This window comes from Mercenaria mercenaria, chromosome 16 (assembly GCF_021730395.1).
Source record: "Mercenaria mercenaria strain notata chromosome 16, MADL_Memer_1, whole genome shotgun sequence".
NCBI lineage: Eukaryota > Metazoa > Mollusca > Bivalvia > Venerida > Veneridae > Mercenaria > Mercenaria mercenaria.
In genome coordinates, this window is record NC_069376.1 from 33,010,700 (window position 1) to 33,025,503 (window position 14,804).

General features: G+C 35.0%; 1 protein-coding gene across 4 annotated transcripts in view; it reads left to right on the forward strand.

The window, feature by feature from the left end:
* The window catches only part of LOC123540008 (sal-like protein 3), a 174,252-nt gene that overhangs the window by 128,973 nt on the left and 30,475 nt on the right, over positions 1-14,804 (forward strand). Inside the window, exon 5 of one of the 4 annotated variants that reach the window (XM_053526636.1) lies at positions 11,519-14,738. The exons of 1 other annotated variant lie outside the window; for it this stretch is intronic. In XM_053526636.1, coding sequence (XP_053382611.1) covers positions 11,519-11,718 — 200 coding nt within the window. In that variant the 3' untranslated portion in view covers positions 11,719-14,738. Of the gene's footprint in view, positions 1-32; positions 457-5,646; positions 6,112-11,518; positions 14,739-14,804 lie in introns of those variants that run through there. 2 more of the 4 variants (XM_053526640.1, XM_053526625.1) reach the window with 2 other exon arrangements.

Sequence of the window (14,804 nt, forward strand, 5' to 3'; positions counted from 1 at the left end):
AAGAATAATAAAAACTTCTATTGAAATTCCAGGTCTCCATGGGGATTATCAGCTAGGAAAGACAGACAGACGTCAGGGGGAAATGAAAAGACACGAGTGCACAGTATGTAATAAAAGTTTCACAAGGCCAAATCACTTGATCAACCATATGCGTATACATACAGGAGAAAAACCATTCCAGTGCCATATATGCAAGAAAAGATTCAACTTGAAAAATAATATGAAGACACATATGATGTGCCACATAATGCAATAACTTGATGATTTGAGTAATAACCTTTTTGAAGAAGAGATATAGTGTGGCATGTAAAATAATGCTGTAATAACCCTCGAAGGGCTATGTTGTGCCATATGGCATAGTGCTGTAATAACCTTAGAAGGAATATGGTGTGACATGTGAAATAATGCTGTAATAACTTTAGCTGGAATGTGGTGTGACATGTAAAGAAATGCTGTAATAACCCTTGAATGGATAGGGGTGTGACATGTAAAAAAATGCTGTAATAACCCTTGAAGGGATATGGGGTGTGACATGTAAAAAAATGCTGTAATAACCTTTGAAGGGATATGGGGTGTGACATGTGAAATAATGCTGTAATAACCTTTTAAGGGATATGGGGTGTGACATGTGAAATAATGCTGTAATAACCTTTGAAGGGATATGGGGTGTGACAAGTGAAATAATGCTGTAATATCCTTTGAAAGGAAATAGGGTGTCATGTGAAATATGTTGCAGTAAACTTTGAAGGGACCTCGGATGACATGTGAGATTATGCTGTTATAACCTAAGAAGGTTTTCGGTGTGTCATAAAATAATGATGTAATAACCTTAAAGGGAAAGTGTGTGACATAAGAGAAAATTCTGAAATAAATTTGGAATGGATACGGTGTGACATGTGAAATAATGCTAAAATAACCTTAGAAAAGATGTATATGCAATATGAAGCAGTGCTGTAATAACTTTAGAAGAGATATGGTGTGTCATGTGAAATAATGCTGTAATAACCTTAGAAGGGATATGATGTGTCATGTGAAATAATGCTGTAATAACCATAGAGCAGATATGGCGTGTCATGTGATATAATATCATAATAACATCAGAATGGATATGATGTCTTAAATGGAAAAATGATACATGTGTACGAGTAGCATAAATAGTATCACACAAACTGGTTATTTAACAGTGATATATGCAATATGGAAATATATATTTGGCCGAGAAGCAAGCAGAAACACCTGCTCGTTAATTACCATATTACTTGACTGATTTTAATAATTCAAAAAACATGAAAGACTGTGTGAGGAAAATGATTGCTCAACACTAAACACCTGCCAGACATTCTCAATACTTCTGTCAGACACCTCGCCAATTGTTTTCTTTTCACAGACCAAATGTGTAGGTAATGTGCATACTGGGATTTGGACGAAGTGTTTGAAGACAATGTTGAGAATTGTGGCAGATGCTTTTTGCTGAGAAAGAAAACACTTGTTTTCCTGTCTTCGACACTTTTTACCTTACCAAATTACGTTTTGTAATAAAACAAATATAAGCAGAAATGTTAACTGAATCATGTTATTTTTCCCTGCGTGTATAAGTGTTTGTCACCCTGTGATTTGCACAGTTACATGATTCTGTATTGCATATTAATTGTGATATTCTCTTTTGAGGTCAATAGATGAATGAGATAATGGGTTTCAGTGTAGAATTTGGAGTGTAGAGTGTTATTTCTCAGAGACAAGCCGACACAAGACTCGGGAGTTTCGGGATAGAGACCGCAGATTTTCTGATCTTTTTTGGCTTTTTCAGTTTTGATTGAGCTAATGGACTGAATGAATTTGATATATTTTTTAAAACATATAATGAAGATCACGTGCAGAGCATATAACCAGGGTAACTAAGTTTAAAGTCAAGGTCACACTTAGAGGTCAAAGATCAAATAGCTTAAATTTGTATCTGCTCCATATCTTCTTACCTAGATCATAAGGTTTAAGGTCAAGTCATCCTTGGAGGTCACAACATTGTGTTTTTTTCTGTATCAAAACAGCATCAAAACAATGGTATTAATCGCCTTTAGTGATAGCTCTAGTTTTTAATTCCATCAAAGGGAATTCTCTTTACTTGATACAATGATAGATTAGTATTTGGATAGAGGCTCATATGGAATAGAGTGGTTGAATATTCACTAGGGTGTTTGTCAGTATGTTTCCTGATGCGTTCTAGCCCAAAACTAAATATACAAGGTAACTTGGGAATGAACATGGCAAGACACCGTCACTCAGGATATATGCAGATCCTCAGTGATGTAGGTGGTGCTGCAGAGTGAGTGATGTCTTTCATCATTCCGTGGAATAAAGATATAGCTAACGGGGTATTGATGTGACAGCTGGCTCATAACACTGTGCAGGTTTCAGTGTAGTGACTAATATCTGTGCCCCCCCCCCCCACCAGTTGGCCGAGAAGTGACTTATACTCATCAAAGATGCACCCTACTATTTTGGCAAAGGAATAATTTTTTTCTCAAAATTTAGACCCAGAAATGTACCAGAGGTCACCATTTTATACCTATATTTCAAAATTTTCCTGTGGGAGAGTCCCCTAACCCCCCCCCCCCCCTCCAATCAAGAGGGGACTATCTTACTCCTCCAATACTTCAAAATTTAGACCTAAAATACACCAGAGGCCACAATTTTATGCCTCTATTTCAAAAATTTCCAGGAGTCCCTCTGACCTGCCCCCTGAACCCCTACCTAACATGGGCAAAGGCAGCCCCTTCAATACCTTGCACCTCGGAGGTGATGTCTTCAAGACTGATGCCTCCCAGTCAAAAATTTCTGGATCCGTCCCTGCCAAAACTGAATGTACTGGATAACTTGGACGAGAATGCTGCAAGACACCCGTCACTCAGGATATATGCAGATTAAATAAAATAAACTTAAACAGCACAAGAATTATAACTCTGGATTAGATTGAAAATTATCTCCATAAATGGATAGAAGAATTAAAACTTTTAAAAAGTCAATTCTATTAGCTGGTAATACCCATTATAGATATTATAGACATTATATAATGCAGTCATCATTCTTTTCCCAGCAACATTGTTTAAACTATTTTTAGAAATAAAATATACTTGATTTTTCGGCAACATTAGCCAAATGTTTGTCTTTGTTTAGACTTATCTATAGTCGCTAACAGCTACCTATATAGGTGACCCCACCAAGAGAAAATTAGTATGTTTAATTTGAACACAGTACAAGATAAAGTAGATGCTACAATTTCAGAAGCTTGCCTGGTTTTTAGTGAGATGTAAAGCACACATAACTTTAGGGGTGAACTAATTCCAGCTTAAACTTTTTGGGATAGAATATGTAGTATATCTGGAAATGAAACACAGGAAAAAGTCCTCAAAAATATCAGGGCACATTTTTATGTGAGATACTGCATTCTGAACTTATCAATAAGAAATACAAAATCAAGAAATACTACATCACCTACTCTACACCTTCAAAACCAAGAAATAGAACACTGAAAAACTACTAGGAATATATGTAGACAACAATCTAAAATGGAAAATGCATGTACAAACATTGTTAAAAATATGTAATTCACAGCTCCACTTGCTCCTTAGAATAAAACAATATCTTGACCTTCATTCTAGAAAACTATTCTTTAATGCATACATACTTCCTCACTTGGACTACTGCTGCACTATTTGGGGAAACTGCAGCAATGAATTACTTTCAGACATTATCAAATTTCAAAAGAGAGCTGCCGGAATAATCTTAGACAAAAGTTTCGATACCTGTTCAAATGAATTATTTAAAGAACTAAATTGGATGTCCTTTGACAAAGAATTATGTACAAAAAGTCAATTCTCCTGTATAAATCTATAAACGAACCATCATTTCCACTTCACATGAAAAATAAATTCCAAACAGTTAATCGCAGGCACAACTTAAACCTAATTAAGATCTGTACAAAGTTCAAATTATACCAAAACCAAAAATAGAATTGTTTAGAAAGTCATTTACTTACTCTGGTCCAAAAATATGGAATGACATTCCAAAACAAATTTGAAATTCTGACACTCTTAGGAAATTTCAAACATCTTATGTCCTGTGTCAGTTTTCTAACTAAATTTTTGCATGGAATAATCATCTTAAAATTCAATATCTAAACTGTTACTGATAAATTGATAAAAATCATTATTTCAAATATTCCTTTTTGTCTTTCTACATAGTAATGTATTTTTATGTTGTATATATTATGTGTATATGTTGAGGCCCACATGGAAAATCGGGAAACCGAATGCGTTAGCCTTGTTAAGGTATTAGGCCCCTAATAGTAATGTTAAAAAAAATGGCATTTGCTTTGTATATTCTTACGTTTGACCGTGCTTCGCACGTTGTTTCAAAGTTTTAAAAACTTTTAACGTGCCGTTTTTTATAAATTTTGTGTAATTTATGGTATTTCCACAAGCTCAAGTAGAGACAAATTTCAAAGTGGCGGCCTTTATCCAAGACGTTTGCAGAAAATTCATTATACCATTATTTTTCATGAAAGAAACATCAAACTGTTGGTAAACAATTATAAAACTTAAAATAAAACTGTCAGTATCATTTTTTCTAGGGTTGCTTCAAGTAAATGGATTTAATGAGACAGAATTCTAACTCCAACATTGAAAAATTAAGGTCGAATCCTGCAGGTCTGTTTTGAATTTTGCTCACTTCATTCAAAATAACCTTGGGGCAGAAGTAAAACCTACCTATATTTCTTCCACAATATGTAATCTAAAGAATGAAGGCAAAATAGAGAACTTTTACCGCATGTAACTCAATATTTTTAAAGATGTCTAACTCTACCCCTTCTGTTTCAGAGGTAAATTCACTTTGAACAGCAAGAAATCGCATATCAGATGAATTTTTTCCACTTTTGTACAGTAAGTCAATAACAAGTCTTGAAAGAAGTAAAAACTTACTAGAAAAAAAAGGAAAATAAGGGAAATTTTTTTTGGCCCCAGTGGGGCTTGAACCTACGCCTCCCTGAAAACTGCAGTCAAAGTACGTTTATGGTAGGAATTGAATACTGTTTAAAAAGGAGGTACTCTATTATGGGCCTAATACCTTAAATAAAGATGTTACTTACTTACTTACTTACTTTACATTTCTAAAACAAACCGGTCGGCATTGGAGTTAAATGGTGTTAAACAACAAAAATAAGTATATCAATGTCAAAAACAAGATTAAAAGCATTCATAGGGGATTCATAAAACAAAAATGTATTCACAATGTTACTGCAGATGGACAGGGTATTTGATAATGTCTGAAGGATTTAGCTGCCCTTGAATATAGTCTAATTTTTACAGTTTGGCTTGGATTTCTGTTGAGGACCTTTTCGTGTTTTGCATAGGTAACTGAAGATTATAAATCATCAATAAAACACTATGTTGGAATTAGTTTAAGGTTTTAACATTATTTCTAGTTATATAACTGGCCTATTCAGACAGCACAAATGTTAAATTGTGTTAAGTAAAGCTGTTTGACACTGCCAAATGATTATCTAGATTGAAGCATTTTTTTTTGTTTTTGTATGGTAGACATATTATTTCAGCTATGGCAGTACTAATGTCTTTTTTTATTTCCTTTCAGTGTTTAAACACATGTGCAGTTTCTGTGGGAAAATCATGTCAAGCAAGTGGAAATTACAAACGCATATGCGTATTCACACTGGTGAGCGGCCATGGAAATGTGGAGGATGCGGAAAATCATTTACGCAGAAAGGAAACTTTGATCGGCATCATTGTCTGAAATAGACATTTGAAATATCTAGTTTAGTTGTTATAAACTGCTGTTTAAGTGACCTATAGGAAGAAGGGATTATTGCTCTATGTCTTAAAGAAGGATAGAAAAAACAGATATGTTAATTTTTGTATTTGAAGCGTTTTTGCGATTTTAGGAGATGCAATGCTTAAATCTCTACATAAATATTTGAAAAGTTCCTCGGGATCAGTTATAAGTTGTTTTGAAGATATTTTTTTATACATATTATTCTTTTGTATAAAGGTTGTTACATATTAAAGTTGCTGATAGGGTTTATACCCCATCAAACTTTCCTGTTGGTATTTGTTTTCTTTTGCAGGGTTTAGGTGGGGATTATGTAGGAATTACATTGTCCGTCTGTCTGTAGTGTCCCAGATATTGCAAATATTGTTTTGATTTTATGATCATGAGACAAGTTGACATATGGGTTCACATAGCTCTGACTGGATTTTTTATTTTTCTTGAAAATGTAGTAAAATTGACATTTCCTAACCTATGCAAGCATGTGATTAAAACTTCACACAAAGCATTGGACTGGCATCAAATTCCAAAATTGTCAAAAGTATGTAAAAAGGCAGGAAAAGTAGTTGTTTTCTTAGAATAGTACTGCAATAGAACGACAGAAAAAACTCTGGACCGATGTAACTAGTTGAGCATAACATGGCTGGTATTGCATTTGTTTTACGATTTTTTTTTATTTTTGAAGCATAGAAATGTTCCATTTTTGGTATCAACTTTTCTCCATGTGAAACATTACGGCTGAAAAATTGCTTCAGTTATGCAACTGCAGTTCATCTGAAACGTAGGTACTCCATGTCCAAGGACTACTGTATTTGTGCTGCTTGTCGTACTAGGGCTACTGCATACAGGACTAGTGAAAAGGTGCTATGTATCAAAGGACTACCGTGTGGATGCTACATGTCCACGGACTACTACTTAGATGCTACATGTCTGAGGACTACTGCGTGGCTGCTTCATGTTGGAGGACTAGTGTTTAGGTGTTGCATGTCCGAGTGCTACTGCCAAGCTGCAACATGTCTGAGGACAATTGTCAAGCTTCTACATGTCCAAGGAATACTGTCTACCTGCTACGTGTCCAACTGACATGAAATTTTTTTCTGAATATTGTCTGAACTGCTGTCTGAACAATGACTGAAAACATATGAATATTGTCTGAAAAAATTGTCTGAATAAGGTTTGAAATTGGCCCACTTCAGTATGTATTCAGACTTCATTCAGTATTTTTTCAGATTTCTGTTCAGACAAATTCAGAACATGTTTCAGAATGGATTCAGACATCTTCCTGAAGAATTGCTGAAAACATCTGAATATTTCTGAAAACAAAAAGTCTGAATAATATTTGAAATTGGCCCACTTTAGTATGTATTCAGACTTCATTCAGTGCAAGGAATACTGTGTAGCTGATAGTGTCATGTCCATGGACTACTGCCTTAAGGTGCTACATGTCCAAGGAATACTGCCTAGCTGCTATGTGTTTGAGGACTACTGCATGGCTGTTATATGTCCAAAGATTATTGCCTTACTGCTATGTATCTGAGGACAACTGCGTAGCTGAAATATATCTGAGTACATAGTTGCTTTATGTCTGAGGACTACTGCGTAGCTGCTACGTGTCCGAGAACTATTGCTTAGAGGCTTTATGTCTTTCTTTGCCTCATGTCCAAGGACTTAACTGCTTAGTTTCTTCATATATGAGGACTGCTGCTTATGTGTCTTTTTTGCTTCTTGTTCGAGGACTTATGTTTAGGTGATTTGTGTCTTTTGCCTCATTTACAAGGACTACTGCTTAGGTGTTTCACATCCTTTTTTGCTTCATTTCCGAAGACTACTGTTTAGTTGCTTCATGTTTGAGGACTACTGCTTAGTTGCTTCATGTTTGAGGACTACTGCTTAGTTGCTTCATGTTTGAGGACTACTGCTTAGTTGCTTCATGTCCGAGGACTACTGCTTAGTTGCTTCATGTTTGAGGACTACTGCTTAGTTGCTTCATGTTTGAGGACTACTGCTTAGTTGCTTCATGTTTGAGAACTACTGCTTAGGTACTTCCAGTCTTTTTAGCTCACCTGTCACATAGTGACAAGGTGAGCTTTTGTGATCACCCTTCGTCCGTCGTCAGTCCATCCGTGCATGCGTCAACAATTGCTTGTCTGCACGATAGTGGTTTCATTATTGATTTTATTTTAACCACACTTGCACACAACTTATATCACCATAAGATCTCGGTTCCTTTCTTGAACTGGCCGGATCCCATTATGTGTTCCAGAGTTATGGCCCCTGAAAGGGCCAAAAATAGCTATTTTGACCTTGTCTGCACAATAGCAGCTTCATTTATGATTTGATTTTAACCAAACTGGCACAAAACTTGTGTCACCATAAGATCTTGGTTCCTTTCTTGAACTAGCCAGATCCCGTTATGGGTTTCAGGGTTATGGCCCCTGAAAGGGCCAGAATTAGCTAGTTTGACCTTGTCTGCACAATAGCAGCTTCATTTATGATTTGATTTTAACCAAACTTGCACACAACTTGTATCACCATAAGATCTTGGTTCCTTTCTTGAACCGGCCAGATCCCTAATGGGGTCCAGAGTTATGGCCCCTGAAAGGGCAAAAATTAGCTATTTCGTCCTTGTCTGTACAATAGCAGCTTCATTTATGATTTGATTTTAACCAAACTTGCACACAACTTGTATCACCACAAGATCTTGCTTCTTTTCTTGAACTGGCCAGATTCCATCTTGGGTTCAAGAGTTATGGCCCCTTAAAGGTCCAAAATGGGCTATTTTGGCTTTTTGATTGTAATCAAAATGGATTTATATCAGTAAGTACTTATAGGACTTATTTGAAATTTCATTATTGTTATTAGTTGGACTGAGACAATCAGGGTAGATAACTTTGGACTGATTTTATGTCGAATTACCTCCCTTTATTTCAAATTAAAATGGGTATATCTCCGTAACTAATGAAGATACTGATCTGAAATTTCATTTATGCCAACATATTTATTTGGCAGATCCTTCTTTTGTTCACTTACAATATTATTTTTTTTAATTACTTCCCTTTTACATTACTATAAATAGCTTATTTTTAGTAACTTTTTTATTATTGGCCATAGGGAAAAACCGAGACCACTTTTCTGTGGTACAACATGGATGGTACCTCCAATTTTTAGGTGTTTTTTGACATATCTATACCTTGTAAGAATTTTTTTCTTCTTTTTGGTTAAATTTCTTCCCTTTGTTGTTCCTGTCCTTTGGATTTAGATATTTTTTTTGAGAACCTTCTTGTCTCAAGTGCAATGATAACAGGTGAGCGATATAGGGCCATCATGGCCCTCTTGTTTTGCTTAGGTACTTCCTGTCTTTTTTTGCTTCATGTTCGAGGACTACTTCTTAGGTGCTATATGTCCTTTTTTGCTTCATGCCTTTGGACTATTTTTTAGGTCATTCATGTCCTAGGACTTCTGCTACATGTAATATTGATCCCCCTTGATTTCACTTTTGGACAGGTAGATTTATTATAACTGTGACTTGGTTTCAAAGAAGATACAATTACCAGCTGTTTTTGATAATTGAGCTGCATCATGAGAAAACCAACATAGTGCATTTGCGACCAGCAGGATCCAGAACAGCCTGCACATCCGCACAGTCTGGTCAGGATCCATGCTGTTCACTAACGGTTTCTCTAATTGCAATAGGCTTTGAAAGCGAACAGCATTGATCCTGACCAGACTGCGCATATGTGCAGACTGGTCTGGATCCATGCTGGCTGCAAATGCATTATGTTTGTTTTCTCATGGCGCAGTTCAATTATAGTTTACAAGTGATTTATAAATGAGAAATAGTAAGTTTTATTTTTCAATAATTTAAGAAAGACTCTGAAAGTACAGATTAATATTTTTTCTTTCACTCTTCATGAAAGTAGTATAAATTTTTAATGTAAATGGTTAAATTTAGATGATGCTTCATGACAAAGGAGGATTCTAAAGGTCACAGGTTAATCAGACATCTGTCAACTAATGAATTTGTTCAAAACTTAACCAACTGATCATTTTACACCTATTTCATGTTCACTGAGTTCTTAATACACATCAGATTTTCACTGGAAATATTTCTAAACTTGCCCAACCAAGATAGTGTTATTTTAACATAAGTATAAATTAAATTGACATATCTTGCCTAAGAAATAATATGAATAAAGGCACTACTGTAACAAATTGTCAAAGATTTGCTTTGACAAATACATATTACGAAAAAATTCATTAGAAATGCAAGTTTATAAATTTTTTATTACCTCCCTTTGTCTCGGTTGTGCAACCAAGATAGAATGAAAATAGATAGATTCCGAAGTTACACACTGTTGTAAAACTGGCCTTTTGTTTCAGGATGTTGAAATATCCCACTATTTACACTAGAAATTTACACTAGAAAGTATATTGAAATAGACCACTTTTTAAATACCTTTATATCAAGGGTGGGGGAGGGGGAGGGGGGAGGTAATTACAATCTTTCATCAAAAGTAATATATTTCCAAATTTCCAATAGGGATCTAACTCTATGTAATGGGTCTTTTGGTTTCTTAAATAAATCTGTAACAGAATATAGGAAAACTGAAAAATGTCATAAAATGTTGCTCAGATATGACTGACCACCTTTAAACTATGCAGTCACTTTAATATGGAAATGTTTGATCTAGTAAGGAACTTCATTAGGAATTATATGTATAGAATTTATTATTAAATGACTCCTTATATAAATTGCAGGTCAATAGTTTGCGCTACATACCTAGTGTATACTCAACATACGTTTGCCTGGCTTTAAAAGTAAAAATATTAGAAATAAAACTGAAAATTGATTTCTAATGTAATGTAGTAAAACAATTGTTGGATGACTTATCGGTAAATAGTCAAAAGTATAGGCCCATAAGTCCGTTGGACCTCGGGCAATAGTCTAGACTATTGGCTGGCAAGCCATTTGATAAATGTATTATACAAATGGTTAGTTTTGAACTGTGGTTTAGTTCAAGTCTTTCTCTTTTTTCTTAATTTAAGAAAGACTTCAAGAGTGCAGATTTAGACTTTTTACTTTATATTTTCAAAATTTTAATGTAAATAGCGAAACTGGATAGACTTTAATTACCCTATTCAGCAACCTAAACATTTAGCCTTGCTAAGTAATTTTACCTTTGTGACCAGTGCAGACCAAGATCAGCCTGCACATTCGTCATGCAGGCTGATCATGGTCTGCACTGTTCGCTATTCAGTCAGTTAGACCAGTCCATTTCAGAAGTTTAGCAGGGTAAAGGTTAATGTAGAATAATTAATCGTATTGCGAACCTGTGCAGAATTGCATGTATAAAATTTTATATGGAATGGTTATTCTTTTATTGGAATGTCTAGCCATGTTATTAATGTCGAACTTTTAATTCTGTTAAAACTGTGAATTTTCACTTCTTTTCAGAACTACTTGCAGTAAGTTTAATGTAGAACTGTTAATTCCGATATGTATTCCTGTATTCGAAAGATATAACTTGCTTCCCTGCCTTATGTTATGAGGAAACAAGAATGAAACAACATGGCAGATCATTTATCTTGATTATTTATTTAGCACTGAATAATGTAATACATTTGTATTTAGTGGCATTGTTTTATGAACAATGATATTCATATTTTTTGTTTGTTTCAGATATTGGTTTAACAGAACCTACAAAGAGGTACCACTGCCAAATTTGTGAAAAGTCAATGCAGAGTCCATTTGCATTGAAGATGCATATGAGAGTTCATACAGGAGATCGACCTTACAAGTGTAGAGTGTGCGGGAGAGGATTTACGCAGAAAGTGCACCTGCAGTCACACATGCTCAGACATATGTCCATTCAAAATTGATTTCTAAGTTATATGCAGGTGAGGATTTACACAGGAAGTGCTCTACAATCCCACATGTTCACATATTTTTTTTTATATGTCTATTCAAGTTAACGTTTATATGATATACGGGTCAGCATTTACACAGAAAGTGTTCTACAATCGAGTTTGCTCACATATATGTCCATTCAAAATTGATGTGTAAGTTGTATGTGGGAAAGGATTTAAGGAGGAAGTACGTGCTCACAAAAATGTCCATTCAAAAATGATTTATGCTGTATGCGGGAAAATATTTACATGGAAAGTGCACTTACAGTCACACATATATCCATTCAAATTTGACTTGTACAAAACGTGTTGAAGGGTTTACACAAACTGCTATTCAAAAGTGAATGTAATTATGGTATGTTTGTGCATGTTACTTGTAATCAATGTAACGGGACTACCTGAGTGTGCATCTGATAGGAATTTCTCTGGAAGTGCAGTTTTTCAGTTGAAAGTGCCAAGTAATTTGAAACCAGGGGCTTGCTTTAATGCCTTCTCACACTTCAGATTGATTGTTATATTGAAAACACACAATCACACATTGCAAATCGAGGGGTGAATGCGAAAAAGTTCTAAGAGCTTCTTTATTTATATGCATTTAGAACTCTTTCACATTCACCCTACGAAATGAGAATATTAAGCCACAGGACTTGTTTCTTTTACATACAACATAAGTGTTGTTACAAATGCCTGCATTTAGTGGCTGTTATTGCCATATTTGATTGGTTTCATCCCACTGCATATACTGTTTCATTGACAATAATACTCTTGTCCTGTTAGAACTATTATTGCCATATTTAGTCATGTTTGTCCTGTTGCAGATATTATTTCACTGACAATTAAATGCATGGTCTTGTATTCTTGTTCTGTTAGAACTATTGCCACATTTCATTATGTTTGTCCTGTTGCGTATATTATTATGGCAATAAAACATATATTTTTATGTTCTTATTCTGTAATAACTTTCCTTGCCATTTTTAATTACTTTTGCCCTGTTGCAGATATCATACTGACAATAAAACGCATATTCTTGTATTCTTGTTCTGTTAGAACTATGATTGCCATATGTAATTACGTTGGCCCTGTTGCAGATATTATTATGATAATAAAATGCATATTCTTATGTTTTTGTTCTGTTAGAACTGTTCTTGCCTTTTAGCTCACCTGAGCACTTCTGCTCAAGGAGAGCTTTTGTAATTGTCCTGTGTCTGTCATCAATTGTCTGTCATCGTCTGTTGTCAATAATTTGACTATTAACACTCTAGAGGTCACAATTTTGGCCCAATCTTCCAAATCTATGAAACTTGGTCAGAATGTTAATCTTGATGATCTTTAGGTCAAGTTCAAATCTAGGTCAAAGTGGGATCAAAAACTAGGTCACCAGTTCCAAAAATCAAAGGAAAAGCTAGTTAACACTCTAGAGGCCATACTTATGACTATATCTTCATTGAACTTGGATAGAATGTTAACCTTGATGATCTTTAGGTCAAGTTTGAATCTGGGTCATATGGGGTCAAAAACCAGTTCAAATCAAAGGAAAAGCAGGTTAATACTCTAGAGGCCACATTTATGACCATATAATTAATGAATCATGGTCAGAATGTTAATCTTGATGATGTTTAGGTCAAGTTCCAATTTCGGTCAGGTGGGGACAAAAACTAGGTCACCAGGTCAAATCAAAGGTAAAGCTTGTTAACACTCTAGAGACCTAATTTTAAGTTTGAAACTCATGAGAATTGATTAGAATGTTTGTCTTGATGACCTCTTGGTCATCTTCGAATCTGGGTCGTATTGGGTCAAAAACTGGGTCACCAAGTCAAATGAAACAAAGCTTGTTAACAATCTAGAGGTCACATTTATGACTGTATCTTCATGAAACTTGGTCAGAATGTTAATCTTGATGATCTTCAGGTCAAGGTGGAATTTGGGTCATGTGGGATGAAAAGCTAGGTCACCAGGTCAAATCAAAAGAAAAGCTTGTTAACACTCTAGAGACCTTATTAATGACCATATCTAAATGAAACTTGGGTCAGAATATTAATGTTGATTATCTTAAGGTCAAGTACTAATCTGGGTCAAGTGGGGTCAAAAACTAGGTCACCAGGTCAAATCAAAGGTTACCAGTGTAGAGACCACATTAATGACTTTATCTTCATGAAACTTGGTCAGAATGTTAATCTTTATGATCTATAGGTCAAGTTTGAAGCTGGGTCATATGGGGTCAAAATCTAGGTCAATAGGTCTGATCAAAGGAAAAGCTAGTTAACACTCTAGAGGCCACATTTATAATCATATCTTAATGAAACTTGGTTAGTATGTTAATCTTGATGACCTTTTAGTCAAGTTCCAATCTGGGTCAGGTTAGGTAACCAGTTTAAATCGAAGGTAAAGCTTGTTAACACTCTAGAGACCAAATTTTAAGTTTGAAACTCATGAGAATTGATTAGAATGTTTGTCTTGATGACCTCTTGGTCAACTTCGAATCAGGGTCATATTGGGTCAAAAACTGGGTCACCAGGTCAGATTAAATGAACAGATTGTTAACACTCTAGATGCCACATTTATGACTGTCTTCATGTATCTTGCTCAGAATGTTATTCTTGATGACCTTTAGGTCAAGTTTTCAGGTGAATGATACAGGGCCTTCAAGGCCCTCTTGTTTTAAAGACTTTTCACTCTGTTGCAGATATCTATATATTATTATGACGATAAAACGTATATTTTTATGTTCTTGTTCTGTAATAACTTTTCTTGCCATTTTTAATTACTTTTGCCCTGTTGCAGATATCACACTGACAATAAAATACATGTCCTTGTATTCTTGTGATGTAAAAACTATTTTGTAATACTGGCATTTAATTACATTTGTCCTGTTGCAGAAATTAAACTGACAGTGGAACGTCTGTTATTGTATTCTTGTTCTGTTGGAATTATTATTGCCTAATCGAATTACCTTCATCCTGTTGCAGTATGACAATAAAGCGCATGTTCTTGAATTCTGGTTCTGTAACGATTAATGTATTCAGTATTATAGTCAACGCACGAGGATGCGAACCAGGGTC